Source organism: Borostomias antarcticus, assembly GCF_949987555.1.
Source record: "Borostomias antarcticus genome assembly, chromosome: 1".
Taxonomy (NCBI): domain Eukaryota; kingdom Metazoa; phylum Chordata; class Actinopteri; order Stomiiformes; family Stomiidae; genus Borostomias; species Borostomias antarcticus.
This window is the reverse complement of record NC_140234.1, coordinates 36,229,730-36,257,478: the sequence shown is the minus strand read 5'-3', so window position 1 is coordinate 36,257,478 and position 27,749 is coordinate 36,229,730. Positions and strand designations below refer to the sequence as shown.

The window sequence follows — 27,749 nt, the reverse complement described above, 5'->3', positions numbered from 1 at the left end:
GTCCTACTGTAGGAGAAAGACCTGCCCAAGTCAGTTCAACTATGATAACTTGTCAACCACATGGAACCTTTTTGCAGCTGGGACAGAGACCACTACCCCAACACGGAGACGGTGCTTCCTGACGATGATCAGATTCCCTCACATCCAAGATAGCTAACATAGTAGGATACTGATCGTGATAGTCTTGATCAGTCCCATGTGAAATCCATCTCAATAAATACCTTCCTTTCTCTTCTCCCCTCTCCTCCTCCCCTCCCCTCCTCTCCTCCCCTCAGAGAAGGTCCGGAAGGAGATAGATGAGGTGGTGTGTTACAGCCGTATGCCACAGATGGATGCCCAAGATTCCCTACACCAATGCTGAAGTTCAGAGGTAGGCTACATGGACCTGACCCCCACATCTGCCCTTCACAAGGTCATCAAGGACACAGCGTTCCACAATTATCACAGACCTGAGGAAAAACATTGATTAAAACCCCTCCAGATCCATCCAGGTGATTTTGATGTGGTCTGATATTTCTCCAAATTTCTTCAGTATCATGTGCAGCTTTTAAATAGATCTACGAACACATAAGTTATAAAGAGTAATTATTTGTGCTGCCAATTAGCCTAATAATAGTGTTGTAAAAACTTACAAAACTACAGTTGACAAATTGTTTTGTCAATATAAAAGTTATTCATCAAGTTCTTAGTTATGTAAGAGGATGTAAAAATAGCCTAGCAAATAAGCAAGTAGTCAAAATACGTTGCCTTGGGATAAGCCTGTGTTAGCCAATACCAATGAAAAACATCATGATTTATATAAATTTTTCATTGCAACACAATACCACCCACAGATGGAACATAACAGTAAACATACTTTGGCCAGAAGAACCAGGGGTAGAAAAAATAAAAATTCTATTGTTTGTGCAGAGTTATAGAGCTTCTGCTTCCCTCGGTGTGTGTCTGGTGACACTGTGGTCATATTGTCACCCAGACCTAACCCCAGCACCAGGCCACGGCCCGAGCCCAACCCCAGAATGAGGAAACATCAGCATCAGGTCTACAACATCCTTTAGATTAGATGTTCTAGCATCACAGAACCCAGTGGAACCTGGTCCTCCCATTCATAACAGCACCCATATCACATGATGATGACTATGATTAAGACACAGTTTGGACAGAACAACCAGAGGCCTCGTGGATATGGAGTACCCAACAGCATCAGAGGCAGCCTGTACTCTCCTCCCCCTACTGACCAGGCTCCTACCATGTACCTTGTAATAGATTATTCCCCTTTCCATATCAACCTAAACCGGTCACAACTACACAGTTGAGTTGATGGATAGCAGAGGTTTTTTTGTATTTCAACTGTAGTTCCTCTACTTATTACCAGTGGCAATTACCCAATAATATACTACAAATATATTCACTAGGTAAATACTTAGTAATTAGGGGACTGTAAAAGGAAGGGTTACCAAACAATTTTTCTGTCTTGTCTTATTCCCCCCTCCCCTTTTCTTTTGAATGGTGTGAGTCAATATTAGGCTAACTGTATACAGTGTGAATTTGAAGGTCACAAACAATAAGACCCCATCCTAGCACTTTTTTTTTTGGGGGGGGGGCATTACACTTTAACTTGCTAATCAAAAACGTTCGCAATTTGACAGAGGTAGAGTAGAGAGGATGACCACTTGGTGGAGTGTTGCAAGGGTCCATCACTGCGCAGTGCGCACAGTCAGTTCCCAAACAAGCCTCTCCCTCGGCCTTGTACAACTTCAGGCTGCCCTCACAATATGCGCTTGCGTACAATCAATCTGGCGACTCTTGCTGGGATAGGGAGAATTGAGTGGGAGTTAGCTGTGTAATGGCGGCCTCGGTGTTGCTGTCTGCGGAGAACACCGGACCCACTTTTGCGGTCGGAAACTCCGGGGCGGTAGGGGTCCCGGGTAACGGAGTAGGGGCGCCGGGTCCCGCGTCTTGGAATCGATCACTGGACCGGGCATTAGACGAAGCATCGGCAACTGGTTGTCTCAACCTCAGCGGCAGGAAACTAAAGGAGTTCCCGAGGAGCGCCGCCAACCACGACCTGACAGATACGACTCGGGCCGGTAAGTTTGGATCGAGGGCCAAATGGAATAGACCGAAAAACACAGACAAACTGTTTATCAAAACATGTATAACACTCACATGTACGTTATCGATGGCTTTGGGTGCAGTAGTGTCGGTTGGAAGTTCGGCTAGCTAAGCTAGCTCACTATGCTAGCTCGGACAGGTCAGCCGCGCTAACTAGCTAGTGCTAGCTTCTAGTGGCCAGTTGGTAAACACGGGGTGTGTGAACGGGATTGACATTTTCCAGAGATGACTTACTTGCCTGCGAGCTAGCTACTAGCCCCGGCAATGCATTAGGGGAATCATCTAGCTTTATCTTGCATTATTATATTATGAACTTAGTTGGATACCTTTCATACGTACTAGTCTAACGTTAGTTTAACTACTAGATATCTCAACTACGCTAGAATTTTCACGTTACTATACGTGGCATGAGACGTGACAGACTTGAATCTAATGTGCTACTCTCTTCACTCTAGAGACATGGTGGAGTTAGACCGCAGTTCCTGTTAGGAATTTTAATTGTGGCCCATACAGTTAGGGAGGGTAATTTTAGTTAATTCGTTTTCTTTCTAGTTTGCTGTTGGACAGTCAGTGCAGATGTTGAGCGGTGGTGTGGCAGGGGGAAGAAGGTTGCGCTCTGCTTTTGACACCCTGTCGCACATTCCTGCACCCCGCTCCAGACATGTCACCCCCAACCACACACACACACACAATCTCCAGTCTGGATGCCATGGAATGGATCTGGATGCCATGGAATGGATATATTTTTCATGAACACACTTTGTGGTTCATTCTGCCCCTCCTAGCTTCCTAACTAACCCCTACCGACTGGGTGTATTTGGGTCAGTAGCCTATTGATTGTCTGGATGGTCATGACCTGTTTAAAGCACTATTTAATTGCAAACACCATTCTGGACAGACAAGTTGTCAGGAAATCAGTGTAGCTCTTTAGAAGGGTAGGGCCATTTTGAAGACTTGTGGAAGAGGGCACTGCAGAGACGTTATGGATGTTTTGCTATCACAAATGATGTGTTGTGATCAACATGGTACTGCTAGTGGAGGGATGATGGGTGAGGGAGGGAGGGGACAGAGGAGAGGCAGGAGGAGGGAGTTGGCTTCTGGGACAGGGACACCCTTGTGTTGTGATGCCTCCTGCATGTCACATGAAGCAACTTTTTTAATCCTATCAATGCTGTGCCAAAGCAGCAGAGTTAAAATGGCGTGGGCCACAGCTGTAGTGGTCTGGAGCACGGCTGTGTTTAGCTCTGCAGCAGAAAATGAATACTCAAAACAACTTGCAATAGGGCCCAATGTCAGAGTCAGTGATTTTGGATGGTATGCCAGAGTGGAGATATGAGTCAGTGAGAGAGGGAAGTATCCATATCCTCATCTTTGAGTAAGTCTTGAACTCTGGGACCCCCCCCCCCCCCCCCCCCCGGGCGCTACACTGATCATTGTTGCCTGTGTGCACAGAGGAATTGGAGCATCGTCATTGCTGTGTGGGTGCGTGTGTGTGTGCGTGTGGTTGGGTGCATGTGCATGCAAGTTAGGTATTGCTCGAGGGCATTACATAGTGCTAGGCCATTACAAAGAAGAAAGAAAAGAGAGAGAGAGAGTGAATAGAGGTTTGTCTATGATGTTGTCCTGCTTTTTAGCCAGACTTGTGTCTCCATGGTCAGACCTCTCTGTTTATCTGAGGAAGGAGCTGCTCACTGGAAGATATTAAAGAATTAGGAGGTTATGTGAGGGAGTCAGTGTGTGAGGAGTCGTTGTTTTCCTGTGGCCTAGCTGTTGTGCTCCTGCTCTTTGTCAGAATGAGCTTGTCGCTTGGATTGTGTGTGGGTGTGGGTGTGTGCGCGTGTGTGTGTGCGCGCGTGTGTGTGTGCGCGTGTGCGTGCGCGTGTGTGTGATGAGCATATTTCTGTCATTTAATCTCCCTGGCAGTGGTGGATGGAGGGAGAGCCAGAGTAGGAAGCAGACGTTGCGGAGAGCTGTACTTCCTGTATCCCAGATTCCGGATCCACACACAGCTGCATGAGACAAATATAGACCTGGATGGGAAACCCATCAGTGGATACAGCAACATCCCAAGTTTGGACAATGACGATGCCAGACACAATATAACACTCCTCACACACACATAGCAGCAAGCAAGTATTCACTCACACACACAGACACACACATGGCAGCAAGCATCTTGATATAAGTATACACACACACACACACACACACACACACACACACACACACACACTGTATTGCAGGCATTAACCAGTAGTACCTCATACTTTACTTTAAAAAGTATAATTACATTACATTACAGTCATTTAGCAGACACTTATATCCGAAGCGACTTAAAATAGCATACACTTTTATCCAAAGCAACTTACAATAATTGCATTTAACATAAGTAGTCATTGTACTACTCGCCAGAACTCACAAGTGCATCTCCTTTCTAAAAAAAAAGTATTTTATGGCCTAGAAGATGTTTTAATAGTGGTGTCAGATTGCACTATTTCAGCCATCTGGAGAGAGGGAGAGACCGGAGTGATGTAATGAAAACAAATGACACACACCTGTGTACTCATCCCCATCCTGGCTGGGTTATGTGATCATGATAACGTTACTTCAGCCCAGGCACCATCTTTGTTATGGCAACAATGAAGGCAGCTCCAGGCCTGGATCATATTGTTTCTTGATTATTTTCTTGTGTTTTAGAGAGAGACCTATATTTAGGCTAGCTCTTTATGTTATTCCTCTCTCTCTTTCTCCCCCCCCCCCCCCCTCTCTCTCTCTCTCTCTCTCTCTCTCTCTCTCTCTCTCTCTCTCTCTCTCTCTCTCTCTCACACTCACACACACACACTGAGGGGGGACTAATTATTCAGCAATGCAGCATCATGCTATTATTAGGTATGGCCTGATCCTCGTTTAGAAGAGCCCAAAGCGAGCTGCTCAAGATACTGTGCTCTTTCATGACTGGGGGATAAAAATGTTGTTTTATCTCAGTCAGCGAGCAAGGAGGAGTGTATTTTCAGCTGTCACGGGTGTCTGGTCAGAGGGATGTTGTGGATGTCTCCCTGTCCCTGTGTTGCTGTCTGTAGAACACAGGCTCTTTACACAATCAGGACCATTAAAAATGAATCTAGTACTTTAGGATTATTTGCCTACTTTATATTCAAATGTTAGTATAAGACTTCACATTAATTGGTTATGGAAATGTGTCTGAGCTGACCGGTTGCCAAATGATTCAGTGTAGCATGATGTTGTGGCCAGTAGTGTGGTAGGAAGAGGATGTTGTGGTCAGTAGTGTTAGTGTAGTAGCATGATGTTGTGGCCAGTAATGTTAGTGAAGGATGATGTCATGGTCAGTAGTGTTAGTGTAGTAGGATGATGATGCTGTGGTCAGTAGTGTTAGTGTAGGATGATGTTGTGGTCAGTAGTGTTAGTGTAGGATGATGTTGTGGTCAGTAGTGTTAGTGTAGCAGGATGTTGTGGTCAGTAGTGTTAGTGTAGTAGGATGATGATGCTGTGGTCAGTAGTGTTAGTGTAGGATGATGTTGTGGTCAGTAGTGTTAGTGTAGTAGAATGATGTGGTGGTGAGTAGTGTTAGTGTAGTAGGATGATGTTGTGGTCAGTAGTGTTAGTGTAGGATGATGTCATGGTCAGTAGTGTTAGTGTAGTAGGATGATGATGCTGTGGTCAGTAGTGTTAGTGTAGTAGAATGATGTGGTGGTGAGTAGTGTTAGTGTAGTAGGATGATGTTGTGGTCAGTAGTGTTAGTGTAGGATGATGTCATGGTCAGTAGTGTTAGTGTAGTAGGATGATGATGCTGTGGTCAGTAGTGTTAGTGTAGGATGATGTCATGGTCAGTAGTGTTAGTGTAGTAGGATGATGATGCTGTGGTCAGTAGTGTTAGTGTAGTAGAATGATGTGGTGGTGAGTAGTGTTAGTGTAGTAGGTGGATGTTGTGGTCAGTAGTGTAGGATGATGTGGTCAGTAGTGTTAGTGTAGTAGGATGTGGTCAGTAGTGTTGGTGTAGGATGGTGTTGTGGTCGGTAGTGTTAGGTTGATGTTGTCAATAATGTTAGTGTAGTATGATATTGTGGTCAGTAGTGTTAGTGTAGTAGGATGATGTTGTGGTCAGTAGTGTAGCATGGTGTTGTGGTCAGTAGTGTTAGTGTAGCAGGATGATGTTGTGGTCAGTAGTGTTAGTGTAGCAGGATGATGTTGTGGTCAGTAGTGTTAGTGTAGCAGGATGATGTTGTGGTCAGTAGTGTTAGTGTAGTAGGATGATGTTGTGGTCAGTAGTGTTAGTGTAGCAGGATTATGATGTGGTCAGTAGTGTTAGTGTAGCAGGATTATGATGTGGTCAGTAGTGTTAGTGTAGCAGGATGATGTTGTGGTCAGTAGTGTTAGTGTAGCAGGATTATGTTGTGGTCAGTAGTGTTAGTGTAGCAGGATGATGTTGTGGTCAGTAGTGTAGGATGACAAAGTCAAAAACACTCTTCCTGTTATGTCAGTACAATGAAGGAAACAGTCTGACCCCCCCCTCCCCCCCGTCTTCCCTCCAGATCTGTCGCGGAACCGTCTTCCAGACCTGCCTGTGGAGGTGTGCATGTTTGTGTCTCTGGAGAACCTGAACCTGTACCAGAACTGCCTGCGCTCTCTGCCTGACAGTCTGCTCAACCTGCAGGCCCTGACCTACCTGAACATAAGGTAGCCTACAGAACACACACACACCACCCTACCCTGCACCACACTCGAGGTACAGAACACACACTACACTACCCTACCCTGCACCACACTCGAGGTACAGAACACACACTACACTACCCTACCCTGCACCACACTCGAGGTACAGAACACACACACACCACCCTACCCTGCACCACACTCGAGGTACAGAACACACACACACCACCCTACCCTGCACCACACTCGAGGTACAGAACACACACTACCCTACCCTGCACCACACTCGAGGTACAGAACACACACTACCCTACCCTGCACCACACTCGAGGTACAGAAAACACACTACCCTACCCTGCACCACACTCGAGGTACAGAACACACACTACCCTACCCTGCACCACACTCGAGGTACAGAACACACACTACCCTACCCTGCACCACACTCGAGGTACAGAACACACACTACCCTACCCTGCACCACACTCGAGGTACAGAACACACACTACCCTACCCTGCACCACACTCGAGGTCGACCGATTCATCTGTTTTGCAGATTAATCGGCGCTGACAGGACGTTTTTGGAACTGTTGTTATCGGCTGAACTGGGCTCCGATAGTGCACAGCCTCCGCCCATAGTAAAGAGACCATATTCTAACGATGTAGGCCTAATCCACCAAATAACACTTAAGGATGTTTGTTCTGTTACATTTTTAATATACTTTATATCTATAAAAAAATAAAAAATAAATAGCTATTAGCTATATTTGAATTAATTGACAAGGATGTGGACCACAGCCACCCAGTAAGTGACAAAAAGGCGTAGGCTACTTCACTTGAACTTGATTGAAGACAAAAATAAAGAAAGGGATTTTAACAATGTCCTGGTTACAGCCTACTCTTGGGTATGAGGAAGACATTCTTGTCCTCATCAGATTCTCCTCAGCGAAACAGTCATTCATTGAGGAAATTAATAGTGAAGGAAATGTTCTGCACCGTTGAACATGGAGACCTAACAGGTGACAGAGGGCAGGTGTGTGCAGGTAGTAGAGGCTTCAACACCTGAGAAACATGACAGTCCTGATCCCACAGAGTTTTCATTACTCTTTCATTTTTAGCCTACCGGTATGTTGAGTTGTATTTAGTTAGTTTTATTGTTGTTGCTATCGGTCAATTAATCGGCTGTCGTCTTTTTCCTGCTCCAAACTATCGTTATTATATTGGCCTTTAAATATCCACTATCGGTTGACCTCTACACCACACAACACAACACACACACACACACACACACTACACTATGCTACACCACACTACACCACACATACACACTATGCTACACCACACCACACTGCACTACACAACACATACAAGCCAGACGACACAACACAACAGTTTGCTGTGCAAAATATATTAAATCTTTCACAGTAATCATCACCATATCACCATCACAGTGCCCGTTCATTCAGTATATATCAGCCTACAACCCAAACCGTGGGCAATCAGGGTAAGGCGCGCCCCATATGAAGGCTAGTCCTTTGCGCGGCGGACCCGGGTTCGATTCCCGGCTCGGGGCCTGTGCCGCATGTCCTCCCCTCTCTCTCTCGCACGTTTCCTGTCTCTCTCAACTGTCCTGTCCATTAAAGCTTAAAAGCCCTAAAAAATATCTTTAAAAAATTAATAAATAAATAAATAAAAGAATAGGCCATTTATTGCAAATAGATTTGAAGATGCAAACACCACATCTTATCAGTTACACAAGCGTATGCTTGAGAGGACAGATGTGAGAAGTGTTGTAATCAGAAGCCGAGTTTGATATGTACACAAACAGTAGCAGAATGTTGAGGAGGGCTGCAGCTTCTGTGTTATTACAGGCTTAGCTAAAAAGCAGCCCAAGGTATTCCAGAATCCATAACGAAGCTTTTATTATAGTGCCGTATCATAATGAAAAAGTTATAAACGGCACCCTTAAAACTATCGGCTCTAATTCATCTCCTATTATACACCATGCGACACACGTCTCCTTAATCCAGGCCGGACAGAGAGGTTGGCGCTGAACATAATTTGTGTTTATCCCATCACATTCTGATGTCCTCTCCTCTTCTCTCTCTTCCTCCTCCGTCTAGTCGGAACCAGCTGTCCACGCTGCCCGCGCCCGTCTGCAGTCTGCCCCTGAAGGTCCTGATCGCCTGCAACAACAAGCTGGTCTCCCTGCCTGAAGAGCTGGGTCACCTACGCCAGCTCACAGAACTGGTCAGTCCCCCCCCCCTTCACTACAGATGAAGTAACCAATCAGAGCCATCATGTTGATTTTCTTTTTAGTCGTTCTTTCGGGTGTCGTCAGGGCCGTTGCTAGGAATTCTGGGCCCCCTTAAAGAATATTGGTGTGGGCCCTACCCCTCCAACTTTTCGTCACCACCTTTTTCGACCCCTTTTTTTATTTTTTATTTTTATAATGTATCATTTTGTATTTATTTTTCTGTTTCTCTATGTTCTTTTTCAAATTAACCTCTCCATAGATACTGGGTATAAATATATACATAAATTATGCATTGTGTTTTATCTGTGCTTGGACTGTCCCTGTCTGTAGCAGTTTCATGACTGGAACTCTCTGTTTCTGACTGGCTAGGACCTGGCTCTGTAGACAGTAAGAACAGAACAGTGTCTTCTTAAGACTTGGGAATAAATCTATGTAGCACTGGATAGAGTTTTCAGGAAGCTGGCTAGGCGGCTGTTGATTGGCTAATAAACGCCTCTTATTTCAAGAGCAAATACCCTCTCTAAAATAAAATAAAAAATAAACTGAACAAATCAGCATTTAAACTGAAATCAACTCTATATGAATTTCTATGAATTAACACCACTATTTATTTAGTTATTAACCATTAATTTATTTATGTAATGTAACTGTTTCATATGTAGGCATCTTAACCTGGATTACATCTACATGTTGCTATTCAGTACAGTAGTTCAGTAATAAGTTTAACTAGCCAACCAGTGTCTACCTCACTCACTCACCATCTAAAGCATCTTCTGGGGGCTGGAGGTGGGTGTCTAGGTCAGACGAGGCCACAGCTGATTCTGTGAGTAGCAGCACATAAAGGTTTTACAAAGAAATCAACTCTATATGAATTTCTATTAATTAACTTAACACTAAATTAATGGTAGCTAGCAGCTTGCTAACCAGATCGAGTTGTTACCAGAATGTAAGCTTACTAGTGTTAGCTACCTAGCTTAGCACTTTCTTCACACACTAGGCTAACGGCTCTCATTGTCATGGTTAATGTGAGACCGCGGGCAACTTACCGACCGTCTCTTGTGGAAAAAATTGCTTATGCTGGGCTCCCGCTCTGCTGCCTTTTCTCCTGGCCTCTCTCCACTCTTTTCTGGTGCCCGGATTTATGTTTGGGCATGATGTTTATGATTTAACGTTAGGCTATTAGTGCTAGTATTTGACAGCCAGCCGGTATAGTGACGTTAATGTCAAAAGAGGTGAGACTTGCCAGCATGAACCATGGCATGGACCAAACCATTTAAGAAGGGGGATATTGCTCAGGAAATTAAATTCATCTGTATTGCATTATTTGTGGCTTAATTTGAATTCTGATGCAGCATTAGTGACTGATCTACATGCAGAATAATTTCGTCATAGAAAGACAGACCTCTTTTTTTGTGGGCCCTGCTTGCTTGTGGGCCCTTATAATCATCATCACCTTTCACCGTTAAACAACGGCCCTGGGTGTCGTAACTACATAGTAAGTACTACATACTACATGGTACATACTACATACATGTAGTCTGCTTCTCCTCTCCTCCCTGCAGGACGTGAGCTGCAATGAGATCCAGACACTCCCCCCACAGGTGGGCCAGCTGGAGGCTCTACGGGACCTCAACATCCGCCGGAACCACCTGGCTCGCCTACCCCCAGGTCCGAACCGCAGCCAGATCAACACACACAAAACACACACACACACACACACACACATGCCAAACCCCAATGTACACGCATGCACACACCATAAACACACACACTCTCTCGTTTTCACACACACACCATGAACATACACACACACACACGCTCTCTCGCGTGCGCACACACACACACACACACACCATAAACACACACAGACTAAACCCCGACGCAAGCACACATATACACGCCATAAACACAGACACACACACACTCTCTCTCTTGCACAAAAACACGCACACACACACGTGCACACATGTTTGCAGGGTCTTCACACTGCGTGCGGCCTGTGTGTCTGCAGAGCTTGCGGAGCTGCCTCTGGTGCGCCTGGACTTCTCCTGTAACAAGGTGACGTCCATCCCCGTGTGCTACCGCAACCTGAGACACCTGCAGAGCATCGTCCTGGACAACAACCCCTTACAGAACCCACCCGCACAGGTAACACGCGTTACACACACCTGAACAGGTAACACACGTTACACACACCTGAACAGGTAACACACGTTACACACCCGCACAGGTAACCCACGTTACACACACCTGAACAGGTAACACGCGTTACACACCCGCACAGGTAACACGCATTACACACATCCGCTCAGGTAACACAGGTTACACGCACCTGCACAGGTAACACAGGTTACACACACCTGCACAGGTAACATGCGTTACACACACTTGCAGAGGTAACACGCGTTACACACACCCGCATAGGTAACACGCGTTACACACACCCGCACAGGTAACACAGGTTACACACACCTGCACAGATAACATGCGTTACACACACTTACTAACAAACAGTTACTTGAACCTTTATTTTGTGTACATGTTTTGTATTCATGTCTCTCTCTTCATCGTTTGACACAGATTTGTATAAAGGGGAAGATTCACATATTCAAGTATCTGAACATGGAAGCAAGCAAGACCACGGCTGAGCTACCAGACTATGACAGGAGACCACTGGCCTTCGCTTCCTGGTGAGACGGACCAGACCAGACCGGTTTTTACAAAAAAAAGGGGGGGGGCAGGTTATTTTCATTGTCAAGTGATATTTGTTGACGAGGAGGGGGGGGTGCGGACCAATTATTTCGATTGTCTGGCGATTTGTTGACGGGGGGGGGGGGGCCTTTGGTCTTACATTCTGGACCTTTGGTCGTGAGGGGGGGTTCGTTCCATCCACCCGATCCCCCCCCCCCCCCCCCCGGCTACGGGCCTGCAGACGCGCGCACACACACATTCTCTCTCTCTCTCTCTCCCTCTCTCTCTCTCTCCATGTGAAGAGTACACAGACAACATGCACACAATTTGTTTGTCCTCAAACATCCTTTGTCTCTGTCGCGGCATATTAACTTATTCACTGTCTCTGAGTACACACAGACATACAGACATACAGACATACAAAGCCACGTACATAAAAGCAAGCCCATACACACACACACACACACACACATAAGCAAGCCCATTACACACACACACACGCAGAAGCAAGCATGCTTCCACTGCCAGTAATAAGAGTTGGATGCCAGGCCTGGAAGCAGCTGTGTACAGAGGGACAGCTGGCGGGGGGCAGAGAGGGGTCTCTCTCCTCTGTCTCCCTCTCTGGTCTGTCCGTCTCTCTCTCGCTCACTGTTGTTCTTCTCACTCGCTTTGTCTCCCTCTCTCTCTCTGTCCATCTCTCTCTCTCACTCTCTCTCTCCTTTTCTACTTTATCTCTCCTCTCAATCTTTTGAGAGAGATCTGGGGATCCTTTCTGCTCTGCTACCCTCTGTAGCTAAGCTGTCCAAAGGCTACACAGTACCAGAGGTCTGGAGGATAACAATGGACAGACCTGGAGGCATGGAGAGATGTATGGGAAGAGGAGGGGAGGAGGAGGAGAGGGAGGGGAGGAGAAGGGGAGGGGAGAGAGGAGAGAGAGGGGGAGGGGAGAGAGGAGGGGAGGTGCAATGAGGTGAGGAGCTCGAAAAGGGAGTTTCACACATTAGTCGTGCCCACTCTCTTATTATAATGTGACACTGTTGCTGTCACGCATACTTTCCATGTTCCATATCACAAACGCCTTCTCACCTGTGTCCCTCCCCCTGTCCTCTCTGTCCTGGTCTCTCCCCCTGTCCTCTCTGTCCTGGTCTCTCCCCCTGTCCTCTCTTACCTGTGTCCCTCCCCCTGTCCTCTCTGTCCCGTGTCCCTCCCCCTGTCCTCTCTCACCTGTGTCCCTCCCCCTGTCCTCTCTCACCTGTGTCCCTCCCCCTGTCCTCTCTCACCTGTGTCCCTCCCCCTGTCCTCTCTGTCCCGTGTCCCTCCCCCTGTCCTCTCTGTCCCGTGTCCCTCCCCCTGTCCCCTCTCTCCTGTGTCCCTCCCCCTGTCCTCTCTGTCCCGTGTCCCTCCCCCTGTCCTCTCTGTCCCGTGTCCCTCCCCCTGTCCCCTCTCTCCTGTGTCTCTCCCCCTGTCCTCTCTGTCCCGTGTCTCTCCCCCTGTCCTCTCTGTCCCGTGTCTCTCCCCCTGTCCTCCTGGTCAGCGTGGAGGAGCTGTATCCCGGCCGGCCGTACGGAGCGCTGGACTCGGGCTTCAACAGCGTGGACAGCGGAGACAAGCGATGGTCCGGTAACGAGGTGAGGACAGAAGGACGGGCTCCCCCCCCCCCCCCCCTCCGAGCCGACCTCGTTCACACTCCAGCGGTGTTATTAATGGCCGTCGCCGCGTTGAGAAGTCGCAGCCGTAGTTCACACCCACATGAGCCAGCCTCTCAGCAAGAAGCTAATCGTTCATGTTTGTCTCCCCCCCCCCGCAGCCCACGGACGAGCTGTCCGACCTGCCGCTGCGCGTAGCGGAGATCACCAAAGAGCAGCGGCAGCGACGCGAGAGAGAGAGGGAGGAGAACAGGCCGGGCGCCGTCGTGGCCAACGGCACATGTGAGGGTTTGAACTGACGAGCAGCGTGATTTGTGTCGGCTGTATGTTATCTCTCTGCCTGGGTGTGTGTGTGGGTGGGCGGGTGGGTGTGTGTGCGTGCGTATGTGTGTGGGTGTGTGTGTGCACATTTGTCCTTTCACTTGATAGTCGCTAAGGGACTAAGTATATCACTGAATGATGAATGGGGACTGCATGCCTTTATTCAGGTTTAAACCTCAGCTGGATCTCAGGGATTGGTTGCATTGAGACGTGGTGGTTTTGCGCGTGTGTGTGTGTTCCCCTAGTGGAGTCGGAGCTGGAGCAGATCGACTTCATCGACAGCTGCCCGGCGGAGGAGGAGGAAGAGGAGGGGGGAGGAAGGAGCCGGGGTGCGGAGACCGTCAGTCTGAGCTCTCAGTTCATGGCTTACATCGAGCGGCGGATCACCAGAGAGGTAAGCGGGGTGGGTGCCGTGCAACGCGATTGGTCGGACCCCCGGCGCGTGTGGCCGGGCTGACCGTGCGCGTGGTCTCTCTCCGCAGGGCTCCCCGGTCAAGACCGCCTCCTCCAGGGACTCCCGCGCCGACGACCCGAGGAGACACAACTCCCTGCAGAACAGGTACGCAGACGGACACGCCGCGCCCCTTCCTCCCGCTAACCGACATCTTATTAACGGTGATTTAAACTGCTGTCGTGTGTGTGTGTGTGACGCTCAGCTTAACCTCATCACACCACCCTGACCGGCCCCGGCACTGGCCAGCCCCCAACCAGAGTAGGTCTGTCTGAAGGTGATCTGTCTGTCTCAAACATAACGGAGTACATGATTACATCTAACCCTTCCTCCCCTGTGGACGTGCCCCCCCCCCCCCCCCCTCCCAGGAGTGGCCATGACGGTGGCGTTTCGGCCGCCTCTGCTTCCCACAATCAGGTAACCCTGGTAACCGTCCTCTCTCTCTCCAACGGTTGTTATATAAGAGTGTGTGAGTGTGTGTTCACTCCTCTCCGTCCACCCCCCCCCTCTCCCCCTCTCCGTCTGGCTCTCTCTCTTTCTGTTACTGTCTCTGTGTGTGTGTCTCTCCGTCTGTCTCTCTCCATCTCTCTCTCTTTCTTGCTGTCTCTCTCTCTCCATCTGTCTGTCTCTCTGTCTCTCTCTCTCCATCTGTCTCTCTCTCTCTGTCTCTCTCTCTCTCTGTCTCTCTCTCTCTCTGTCTGTCTGTCTCTCTCTCTCTCTCGCTCTCTCTCTCTCTCTCGCTCTCTCTCTGTCTCTCTCTCTCTCCCCCCCTCTCTCTCCCTCTCTCTCTCTCTCTGTCTCTCTCTCCCTCTCTCTCTCTCTCTCTCTCTCTCTCTCTCTCTCTCTCTGTCTCCCTCCCTCCCTCTCTCTCTCTCTCTCTCCCTCTCTCTCTCAGAGCCCTGGTGGTGTGGTGGTCTCTGGGTCGGGGGTGGAGCGGGTCAGGAAGGAGGCCCAGCTGGCTGCCCTGCGGTACGAGGAGGAGAGGCAGAAGTCGCGCTCCATGCAGAGAGACGCCGTCATGACCTACGTCAAGGTCAGCAGCAACACCGCCGTCTACCGCCTCTCTGACACGGGCCATCGCACACACACACACACACACACACACACACACACACACACACATAATGAAGGGTATGAATGTTTTGGATGTTGGTATTTAAAGTACATTTGTTTCTCTGTTTGCAGCACAAAGCTCAGAGCCCTAGCAAGCTGAGTCCTACTGACAGTGAGGTGAGTGGACAATAATAACAACAACTACCATGCTATCTCCCTGGCAGTCCATCCCCTGTGCGTTCATCTCATCACCCCCCCTCCCCCTTCCCCCCCATTGCTCTGCCCCCCCCCCCCCTCTGATTTTCCTCTCCTCCTCCGGTCGTTCCCATGCATTCCCGTGTGCTGCGTCCTCATTCCTTTTCTCCCACTTCCTGCCAGAACACCTACCCTTCCAGACGCTCCACCCACACCGACGACTCCGCTCTCTTCATGGTAAGAGCCCGCGTGTCACCCCCCCCCGTCTTCCCAACCAGCCAATCACCCGCCCTCTCCCCGCTCCCCTGCCTACCCAACCAGCCAATCACCCACCGTCATCAACCGCCGTCACCACTCACGACCCTCCTACTTCCGAGTGTTGGTTTGGTTCTTTATGCACAATGTGTTCATCTTGTCTTTGCACCTCTCTTTGTAATCGAATCAAACCGTCTCTGACCAGACAGGCGTGAGGAAGGCATTCCTTCATTAACTGAAAAGCAGGAGTCTCTGAGGTCATCATTTCCTGACAGACGTGTCTGCCTGGTTTCCTGTTGGTTCAGTGTTTTATGGCTGTTGGAATCCCCCCCCACACACACACTCTCTGACTCTAAATCTTCTTTCACTAACCTGTTTCAGAGACAGTAGTTCATCCCTGCTTCCTGCAGCGTTGTAACCAGCTGGTCTCGGCTTAAATCCTGTCTCTCTTGTCCTCTGACCCCGTCTCTCTGTCCTCTGACCCTGTCTCTCTGTCCCCTGACCCCGTCTCTCTGTCCTCTCTGACCCTGGCTCTCTGACCTTTGACCCCGTCTCTCTGTGTTTGGCTCCTGCTCTGCACTTCGCTCTGTCAGAGCCAGTACCAGCCTCTCATGGTGTTTGAGATAGACACTGACACCAACACTATTAAGAGGAGGCCTGGCACTCACAAACAGGTGAAATGCATTGGCTGTGTACACACACACACACAGACACACCCTCATACATTACACTCATCATAACACAGGCACACACACCTGTACACTCACACACACCCTTAGTGTGCACACACACACACACACACACACACACAGACACACCCTCATACATTACACTCATCATAACACAGACACACACACCTGTACACTTGAACTGAGCTAAGCACATTCTCTGCTAACATACTGTCAGACACGCCTTCACACTTGTGGTGTTGTGGCCTGTATCTGTGCTGCATGCTTCAACAGACACCTTGCCGTTTTTGACTAAAATCAAACTTCAACTCTCTCTCACCTCTCTCCCTCCCTCTCTCTATGGTCTATGGTCTCTTCTTTACTTTTACTCATTTTTTTGTTCTGCTTTGATTTTCATCATTTTCATTTCAAACTCTCAAACCCACTATTGCAATTCTGACCCCGCCCCTTATTTTATTTGCCTTTGCAATCTCTCCATCCCTCCTCCAGTCTCTCTCTGGAATGTCCGTAGATGGGTGTCTCTCTCATTCTACAGAGATCACCCCCTCCTGTCTGCTGCAGGTACTGTGTCCTGCATGGTTGGGCTTGGCTTCCCTCTGTTTGCATACCAGCGCGTGCTAGTGGCTCTGGACCAGTTTCCTGATAGCGAGGTGTATGATTTGAGTAGACGGGGTGTCCTGGACAGACAGATGCCTGTTCCTGTTAGTCACAGGTGTCCATCTGAGCTTGACCTTGCCCGATTTGCCAAAACACAGCGTTAATTAACCTCTAGTGCTGTTAAAACAAAGATATGCATGCTTGTGTTGTCATTATAAAGTAGAGTCAATTGAGATGTCTGTTCTCTCCTGGACTGTTCTGTCTCTGACCGGCTTTCTCCTGTTCTGTTCTGTCTCTGGCCGGCTGTTCAGCAAGGGGAGGAGCGAGCCTCCTTGTCTCCCACAGGTAAGACAAGGGTTGTGGTTCTCCAACCTGCTCTTCACCTCACTGACATTCACTGGCCGTTGACTGGCCCATTGGTGATACCATTGTGATGCTGTCCTAATTCATCTGTTACACTGCTTTTCATTCTACCCCTTCACACCTCCTCAATTCCTGTTTTGCCTGCAGCCCTCCAATCGCCTTCTTACACTGGCCCTTTTGCACCGCCCCCCTGCCGAGGCCCCGCCCAACGGCCCGAAAGCTTCCTGTTTCGCCTCAGCCAAAAGGAAGAGAAGAGGAGAGGTATGTCATGGGGTCAATCATGTATAACTAACATGATTCAATTATTTCGGTCCTAATACCCGCAAAATAGCTGGCTGAATCAATCCTTCCCAGCATGTTATCGATTACATTACCTGTGTATCCTAGGATGTATTAAACATCGCGAAGTATGCCTATGGGCCAGTGTGCTCTATCTGCCAATGTTAACGACAGTGAAAAATAATTTGTGGATCCACCCCGTGATTAGGATCCGCTCCAAAATTTAACGGTTTCTTCCTTGGCCCTGCTACATCCCTCTACCAACTTTCAGGAAAATTGGTCCGGTAGTTTTTGCGTAATCATGCTGAATAAGAGACTCAGACACGCCACGTCAAAAACATAACCTCTTCCCCCAGACATGGTCCTGGGTAGAGGTGATAACTTTATCTCTCGCAAAGACAGACGGAACTCTTGACACACTGTCTTTGCTTCGAGTTCTGTCCGTCTCTTGTTCTGTAGGTCAAGGCTTATAGAACCTCACCACCAGGTTTTATTGTTATACGTGGCTCATGAATCTAATATGTTCTTGCTTAAACTACCATCACATGAGTCAATCAATCACAGCCTCTCTTAAAATGCTTCTCCCAATTCTCTCTTCAATGACTCGAGTAAGATATATCAATACTCACCAAACCAATAAAGGCGAGGAGAAAATATCTGATGCAAGGATAAAAATCTTTTTCGTGTTATACATAAGTTATACAGATAATCCAGTTACATGAAAAATACAGGTTACAAACAAATTTTTGTTTTTTGTGTTTGTTGCAGTGTTTTTTTTTAACTTTTACTTATTTTATATAACAGACAATAATACAACAACCTATAAGAGCATACAACCATACCAATAAACAATCATACAACTTACAAAAAAACAACAACAACAACAACAAAAGACATTCCGTTCGGAATGTGGGGGGGGACAGGAAAGGCAAGGGTAATACCCAGTTCAGGTTACTTCACACCTCAGTTAGTTTCGTACCTCAAATATAATATCACAATTTCCCACATTACATGTCCATATGTTCGTACACCATGTTCATCTGATAGATATGTGGACCGTGTCCCAGAGACTCTCAATGTCCTTGTCAAAGTCTTTCAGGAAGCAGGCAGCGCGCTCCATGCTTAATATGTCCATGTATTCTTTTAACCATGTGTCCATAGAGAAAGATGCAGGTTTCCTCTCCTTCCAGTTCATTAAAATGAACCTTTTGGTGGTTAAACAACCCAGAGTCCAAAGTCTGTTTGTTGACGATCCAACAGTTTTGTCTACTCTATGGCCCAATAGACAGGTCATAGGACATACATCAAATTCAACATCCGTAATATCTGATATTAATGTTGTTACCTTAGTCCACAAAGTTTTGACCTCAGGGCAGTCCCACAATAAATGTAATAAAGTACCTCGTCCACCACAACCATGCCAACATACATCTGGAAGTTTGTCATTCATCTTGGATAAAGTAACCGGAGTGATATAGGCTCTTCAGAATCTTATACTGTATTGTCTTAAATCTCACACATTTAGAAGAATACAAGGCTGATCTCCATATTGCATTCCACTGAGAATCATTTAGTGATATGTTAAGTTCATGTTCCCACGCCAATTGGGCGAGAGAATGTGCATTTGGATTGGCTCTGGATATAAGACAGTACATGTTTGAGACCACCCCTCTAGACATAATTGCTCTTTTCAGAAGAGAATCCCATTCTGAGCATGTGGCTGGGACGTTGCCCTAATTACATTTTTTATTTATGGCAGATGACACTTGTGCATAAGGAAAAAAGGAGGCATCTGTTAGGCCAAATTGCTCTTTGAGGTGTTGAAATGATAGAAAAGTTTTATATCAAAAATCTGGCCGATGTTAACAATGCCTCTGCCAGGTTATATTATTTAGCGAGTGCCCTCCGGCTGTGAGAATGGGATTACGCCAGACAGGGCAAGATGGGAGTGAGAGTCCATCAATGTTGAATTTCTTGTGCAATTGTTTCACAATTCTACATGAGAAATTTATAATTATGTTATCCACCCTAGTAGGTGGTCTTGGGAAGTACCATAGTGATTTCAGGGATGTGTTCTTATCCTGAGATATGATGGACTTTTCTAGCCATCCCAGCTGCCAACCGGGGGGTTGGGCTTGTATGCCCATGATAATGGATATTTTGCATTGTATGCTAAATAGTACTGGTGTATATCTGGGACCCCCAGACCAGGAAACCAATAAATAGTGATTGAATCTTGTCTTTGAAATCGAGAGTTTAACATGTTTTTGAAAGATTTTTCAAGGTGCCCACCCACATCCAGTGTATGACCAAAACGGTGGTAGAGCAATTATCAGACTTTCTCAAAAGTGCTAGTTTTGTCAACGTTTTGATCTGAACCATTGTATATGTTCATAAGTAACCTTAAAACAGGGCTAAACATGCATTTTCCCTTTACTACTCCTTTAAGTTAAAAGCTTTTTCAGCATCAAGTGATGCTGCTAAAGCTGGGATCTTGCTATCACTTGCTTCGACCATGACCTCTGCATATTATTTGAGGATGAGCGACCTGGTATGAAGCCCACTTGGTCTAGGTATCTAGGTCTAGGTGTCTGTCTCCTAGCCAGCCATCTTGTCAGCCGTCCTCACGTGATTCATTGATGATGGTCATTCATCCTCACAGGTTACAAAAGAAAAACATGAAAGAGAATGGCTCCCAGGTCTCCAGCCTCTGACTTCCTCCATTCCTCTGTTGATGGAAAGAAGGTCTGACTTCCTCCATTCCTCTGTTGATGGAAATAAGTGTCTCTCCCTCCTCGCGAGCTGTTTTTTGAACCTCCTTCCAGGAGGGCAGGGTGTTGACGTCACCTCTTCGGATGAACACAGTCCTTCTCTCCTCCCTGGCAGATTAACAATCCCTGCATTCAACATCTTATCTCTCTCTCACCCACAGCAGGACATCACAGAATAAATGTTGAATTAACATCTTATTAAATATCCTACTTTAAGCATTACCTATATACTCAAACAGTTGATACATGGATACATTCTCCAATCATTCCATTGTCATTACTGTCTCACACGTATACAAGGTTACATAATTGATCTTGACTAAGAACAAATACATGACTTATAAATGTCTACTTCTACTTTGTGATTACATTTCCAATAAATGATATTCAACTCTAAGCACTGTTACTAATTGATTACATGTTCTACTTTTAAGCCTGTTATTCACATCTTTGCACACTAAATGCTGTTGTTGTTTCTCAGGCAGTCCTTCCAACACAGCTCCTTTGATTCCTGCACTTCTGATAAGCGCCAGGCCTGACCCGGATGGGGGGGGGGTTCTTATCACTTTCCCAGTGCTAGCCGGGCCCTTGTCAGTTCCATGTGTGTGTGGACCATTCATTATTCATCCATCCGTTTTTTAGAGGTATCCGCTTATAATATTTATTACTATCTTTCCGGCCTGTCCCAGGTGCTTGGGCCAGATCTGCCCCCCGTATGCCTCTCGTCTCTCCTGTCTGACTCTTGGGCCTAATGTGCCAGCCCTTGGTGCACTTGACAGTCCACCTCATTCCTGACTGGTGGTCAGGATCACTACAGGACTCAACTCTAGTTGGATGGTCGGACCCGTGCCATACGGCGGATGAATTCAGCAATAAAACCATGTGGAATGTTTCATTCTCTCTGGCAATCTGCACCGTTTGTGTTAACGTATGTTATAGCCTCTCTCCATCTCTCTCTCTCTCCAAGGAGACTCCGGCGCTGCCCAGCCGGACCCTGAAGAGCTCAGCTCTGCTCAGCCTCCTGGCCCGGTGGGTGAAGAGGCGGAGCTGGTGGAGCAACTCCGCAAGGTGAGTTGACCCCTAACCCCTCCCCTCCCCCGACAGTCCGCTGTCACCCGCTGGCGTCGGCGTCGTGTAACCAGGCGCGTCTCTGCTTGTAGAACATCGAGTCACGTCTGAAGGTGTCCCTGCCCAGCGACCTGGGGGCGGCGCTGACCGACGGCGTGGTGCTGTGCCATCTGGCCAATCACGTGCGGCCGCGATCCGTGCCCAGCATCCACGTGCCCTCCCCTGCCGTGGTGAGTGCCTGCAAATGTGTGTGGCTGCAGATGTGCATCAAAGAGGTTTTGCTCATAGGATGCGTTTAGCCTTATCGCTTCCATCAAAGCTCAATCAATCAAAGCTTTATTTGTATAGCACATTTCATACCCAGAGGCAACACAATGCGCTTTACAGAGAACAAGGGAGGTGGGTATACGACCCACTCTCTACATATTCCAGAGATACATGTACCCCTACATATACCATAGATAACTGTGCATCATCAAACACCTCTACACTAATGCATCAGGAAAGAAAGAAATGTTTCTTTTACTTTGCAGTATGTGCATCAAAATGTTCCCATTTGTTTTGTGTTTCTGTGTGTTGTATTGATCTGTCATGGTGGCATAACGGATGCTAGGATCCAGATGTAGGATGAGGGAGGCAGGCTGAGAGAGTTTATTAAAAACACACAAGGAGCAGGAACACAGGGAACGAACACAGGGAACACATCAAACCAAAGGACACGGATCTGGGCTGGAATATAAAGAAAGGCTAACTAGGGGAACTAGGTACAGGTGGGGCTAAATCATGACGAGACAATGGGAGACATAAACACAGAACATAACACACTCAGAACACAGAACATAACACACTCAGAACACAGAACATAACACACTCAGAACACAGAACATAACACACTCAGAACACAGAACATAACACACTCAGAACACACAAGAGGTATGACAAACACAGAGGAGGGACACACCCACGGAAGAGAAGTGTCCAGCGAGCCGGGGTCTGAAGACAGGACTGATGACTACTGGAGTTGAGGCCGGAGCCAGGACTGGGACTAGGGCTGGGACTGGGACTGGAGCCAGGACTGGGAATAGGATTGAAGCTGAGGGACAAGGGACTGGGACTGAAGCTAGGGCTGGGACTAGGCCAGGACTGGAGCTGAGGGAACTGATGCTGGGAGGGGGACATGTGCGGTGGACTGTGACATAATCGTGCTCTCCGTCCTATCAAGCCCAAGCTGACGATGGCCAAGTGTCGGCGGAACGTTGAAAACTTCCTGGAGGCGTGTCGTAGGATCGGGGTCCCACAGGTGAGATGATAATGAACTTTAACCTTCCTCAGAGGCTTTCCTTGGTCTAATTCTCCTGACTCATGCTAACTTGGTTTAAAGACGCTTCACTAGACATCGAGCTGCCTGTCTGCTACTAACAGTGACTCTCTCTCTTTCTCTCTCTCTCTCTCTCTCTCTCTCTCTCTCTCTCTCTCTCTCCTCTTGTTTTGAACCATGTCGTCTCACCTCCCGTCCATCCGTCCACAAAACACCTTCCTTTGTTTGATCTTGTTGTTTTCACGCACCCTCCGCCCCCCCTCCTCTGGGGCAGGAGAGCTTGTGTTCAGTGGGGGACGTCCTGGAGGGTCGGGGGGGCTGTGTTTACGGGACCGTGGGGGTCCTGCTCTCCTTGGCCCCCCCCCGCCGCCTGCCCTCTGCCCCCGCCCAGCTGGCGGGCTTCGCCCTGTTCTATCTCTCCATCATGTCCCTGCTCTGCGCTCTCTACTGCCACCTTGTGCCCCATCTGTGAATGGCGAGGGGGGGGACAGACGTTCGCCTCGCCCAACGCTCTCGCTCCATACTACTCACCCGCTGCTGGCGACACACAGAGACACACACACACACACACACAGAGACACTCGCGCGCTCGCACACCCACCCAGGCTCCCTCCCACGTCACTTCCATGTCCGTCACCGCAGTACGCTCGGCTGCACTTACAAGGCGTCGGGACTCGAGTGAGAAGCACAACTGTGGGTGGGACTCCCGCTCAAAGCCTTAAACGTGACCAGTTTGCCAGCGTCGCTGCCGTCCTTTGGGAATGACACGAATGCCGCGTGGTAGGGATGCACCGATATGAAAACGTTAGCCGATACCGATAACGAATGTTAACATTGCTGTCATGGCCGATAACCAATATATACCGATGTCGATATGATCGGTATAAAAACACGTTTCTATGATAAATCACATTTTATACAGAAAAACACATGTAAACACTGTCTCTATTTCCAAAACATTTGGAGAAGCCGATAAATCATAGATTTACCGCATTGTTTCCTCAAAAGCAGCACACACAACAGCAGCTAGACAGAAATAATTGTCGGTTGTTCACATCGGCCCTGTTTTGCACATCGGGCCGATACCTGTATATTCAAAAAACATCCGATAGCGGCCAATACCGATTTGCCGATATTGTGCATCCTTACCACGTTGTGTGACTTCCCCCCCCCTAGTGGTTTGTTTGAGGGTTGCGTTCCCTTGGGAGGGGGGGAGGTACCTCCCCCAGCGCCTCGCCATGTAGAGAGACGTTGGGAGAGAACCTGAAAGAATTTGTGTCTGCCACCTGTCACTGGACCCTCCGCTCTGCCTGCTTATCCTCCTGTGCCTTAGGCTTGTGTGTGTGTGGGTGTGTGTGTGTGCACGATTCAAAGAGCACAAGAAGGAAAAAGAGCACTTTCAACGCACAAAATCTATCCTGGTGCTTCTCGTGCATACTGTAGTGTAGCCCGTGTGCTTCCTCACTCGCTGCACCAAAACACCATCGCTGACCCGGAGGAAAGATCCGCTGACCAGGTCAGCTGTGAGCTCAGTGCTCCTGTAATCTAATCACAAACAGGGAGTTGAATTTCAAGCCTTTTTGCCGACATACAATCATGTGTCATAGACGTCTCTCCGTTCCCGTGGTCCCAAATCCCTCAAAGCAGCCCAATCTCTCGTGTGGACGAGCAGTGTTTCAGCAGGGGCGTCAAATGCCCCCCTGCAGGATCTGCGGTATTACAACGAGCGCACCATTGTGTGAGACAGGGTGAATTGTGGTACTTGTAGTGTGTTCTTTAAAGGACAAGGAAGGATGTGTGCTGCTTGGCCCAGTGTGGTGTGTTTTCTACATGTCGGTGTGCTTTGTCTACCATGTGTGCCTATCTCTCATGTTCTGTTGACCCGTGTTCGATTCTACCCAGAGCTCCTTTCACAATAAAATGAACCAAAATGTCCGGTGTGACTGCCTCTCTCCTTCCACTTGTGATACCGCTTGTTCTCATTGATGCACATGCACCACCACGCCGTAAAAAACACGCATGCAGTCAACAAAAATGCTCAATAGCAAATGTGTTGTTCGGTCAGCGGACTTGACTTCAGGGGAATGTTGCTTGGTGAGTGTCCTAGGCACTCCCTGACCACATGACTCTGTTCTTCCATCCGAGCTTAACCCTTGACCTTTCTCACTCGCTCCCGCCCCTCCAGCTCTCCTCAATGTTGTGCCTTTGCTTTCCACTCTCCAACTCCTCTCCCATCTTCTGTTGAGTTTGACATTTTTTTACATTTTGTTATTGTTGATTTCCATTGTTTTAGTTTCTTTGTTGTTATTATTTATTCATCCGTTGACCACACCCTTTTTGTTTTCTCCCCTCCTGTTCTCCCACCCCTCCGTCCTGTGTTTGTCTGTGTGTGTGTGCGCGTGTGTGCGTGCGTGTGTGTCAGACCCAGCTGTGCCTCCCCCTCCATATCCTGGAGGAGAGAGGGCTCCCCCAAGTGGCCGGGACGGTGCGTGCGCTGCTGGAGCTGGCACCCCCGAAAAACTCTCCCTCCCCCGCCACGGCCTCCATCACCACCCCCCTCGCCATGTAAGGCGGAGTCCCACACTCACTGACCAATGGACAGACACAGGACCCTGTAGAGGGCAGCCTCTCCACGGCTCCCTTCTCAACCAGCCCCTTCCAACACGGTTAGAAGAGAGACCACGACACACTCCCCTCCTATCGCCCCTCGCCACTCCTCAGGACATGGTCCTTATGAGAAGCCCACAGCCGTGTAGGGGGCTCGCCAACCCAGACTTCCCAAACACGCCCCCCCCCCCCTGAGGTCCCGAGGGGGGAGAGAGGCCAGAGCAGGTGGAGGCGAGGGACACGCCTGCCTTGTTGATCCACACAGACTGATCCTGACTGGCAGCGTTGAGGACAGACGGACAGACAGATAGGCAGACACACAGACAGACAGTTAGGAAGACACACAGACAGACAGACAGACAGATAGGCAGACAGACAGGCAGACAGACAGACAGATAGGCAGGCAGACACAGACAGGCAGACAGAGAAAGATAGGCAGGTAGACAGACAGGCAGGCAGACAGATAGGCAGGCAGGCAGGCAGACTGTCACAGATGGTCAGAAAAGAAAAGGTTTCTTTTTATTCTATATATTAGCCAGTTGTCTTTTTCACTTCCATTCTTTTTCTCTCTCCATTAGGGATCGTTTTATTTTGCACCATATTATGATATTGTTATTATTGCATCTCATTTTTAATATTCATTTTAGCACCGTGTCAGATCCCTGCATGCTGGGGGTGGGTGTGCTAGGACAACAGGACCCAACTGTTGCCTGGGCAACCCATAAGGTTGTGTGCTACTAAAAGTCGTGTGTGCAGCAATAATAATGGCATTATTGACCGAGTTATCCAGATTTTAAAATGTGTTGAATCACGAGTTGACTGAATCAAAAGCTCTGCTGGAGTGGAGAATTCCTCTGTTAAACGGTATGTGTACAAATATATACTATATAGAAAAGCTGCAATTCACATTTGCTGCCACAAGGACTTTCAGTCTCACAAAGCCACATGGACACGGCACCTGAATATGAGGAGGCTGGTCCAGCTTCAGCAGGAGACGGTGGAGGAAAGGAGCCGGACGGTTAGTGTTACAGGGGGGATCGGGGAGGACAGATCCCAGACGACCTCCTCCTTGATCAGACTGTCATTCAGACTAGGGCATACAGGCAGGTTGAGAGGCTGCATGATGTCAACCTGCTCCCTTGCATTTTGTTTTTGCTTTTATTGAATGAAATCCTGCAGTACAGTCATTATTGTCAAGTGTAGGGGAAGGGCAAGAGTCAGGGGCTAGGAGAGAAGAACGGTCACATTAAGTATACACTACCTTCTTTTAAAACTATGTTTTATTTAAAAGCGGAGCAGCAGATATGGCTAACTAATGTATTTGAGAATGCTTTACTGTATGTGTACAGCACCCATCAATTTTTTATACTTGTGGATAGCCATACTTGCATGAGAATCAAGGTCCACAGTTTACTATTGTCAGAACCTTGGGATTCGCATGGTCCAGTATTTAAGTAGGTTTGCTCTTGCTGTACACATAGCTGCACAGATCAGATTCAGTCTGGCCAGGTAACCCTGTCTACGGTCTGGAGCAGGGTTTAAACAGTGCGACACTAGCTGTCCTAGAGGGACACCATTATCTAAAAAGCATTGTCAGAGAGGTAGGCTAATTGACCCATTTTAGCTACACAGATTCAGACACTATCTGGATTCCAGAGCAGAGGGGAGGGGAGGGGGCTTTTTGAATTGAACAGAAGCCAGAGAGCTGACACTTCTACCTACGTGTGGTCCAGGCTGACCGAGGGGAGCATCATTCACAGGGCTCTTAGATTTTTTTTCTTTTTCAAAATTCCAGCCTACATGGCTTTTAGGGCTGTGCATCTGTAAAAGAATTAAGATTTTTTTTTTCAAAGAGGTATGTTTGTACCATTTTTAACTTGCTTTTTGCTAGACTTTTTGAGTTCTGAAAAGGGAAGTTAAAACTGACGTAATTATAGATATATTGTTATAAATGTTTGTATAGATATTTTTAATGTTTTTTTTCCCCGATTCTGACTTGGACGTGTCCCCAGCCGTGTTTGTGACCCTACTGCAGGGTTCGCCCCCCCTGCGTGACTTTGTACAGTTATAGATACATTCCATACGTTTACAAGTATGTACTACTTTCCACCTACGCCTGGACCTTCTTTCATTATTACCGCAACATGGTCTTTTAAAGTTTTTACACCGTTTGAAAGAGAAAAATGTCCCTAGAAACATGTAAAAATTGAACACATCTGGAATTAATATTTGGACTTATCTTTAAAGTGCATTAATAAAAGTTCCCAATTTGAGTCTCTTGTGTTCATGACTGTATACCAGAACGCTCAAGGTATTTTCTGCTTATGTTGCTGCACTTCAATTGTCATTGGGATTATATATATCAATACCTAGACATCAATAATAGATGTTATCAATGTCTTAGA

The 27,749-nt window shown here is 47.8% G+C and overlaps 1 protein-coding gene across 2 annotated transcripts; it reads left to right on the top strand.

Annotated features, from left to right (window-relative positions):
- Positions 1-1,811: 1,811 nt before the first annotated feature.
- Positions 1,812-27,553, top strand: lrch3 (leucine-rich repeats and calponin homology (CH) domain containing 3). 2 transcript variants are annotated; one of them, XM_084448689.1, is made up of 20 exons: positions 1,812-2,087; positions 6,663-6,807; positions 8,907-9,033; positions 10,603-10,708; positions 11,052-11,188; positions 11,621-11,730; positions 13,266-13,359; positions 13,539-13,659; positions 13,944-14,092; positions 14,181-14,257; positions 14,518-14,566; positions 15,045-15,182; positions 15,335-15,379; positions 15,581-15,634; positions 17,250-17,283; positions 17,449-17,562; positions 21,322-21,419; positions 21,512-21,649; positions 22,642-22,719; positions 25,160-27,553. In XM_084448689.1, the coding sequence occupies exons 1-20, from the start codon at positions 1,844-1,846 to the stop codon at positions 25,304-25,306; spliced, it is 2,205 nt and encodes a 734-aa protein (XP_084304815.1). In that variant the 5' UTR covers positions 1,812-1,843; the 3' UTR covers positions 25,307-27,553. The 2 variants fall into 2 exon arrangements, with proteins under 2 accessions (XP_084304815.1, XP_084304814.1); XM_084448688.1 differs by having other exon boundaries at positions 21,319-21,419.
- Positions 27,554-27,749: the final 196 nt, after the last annotated feature.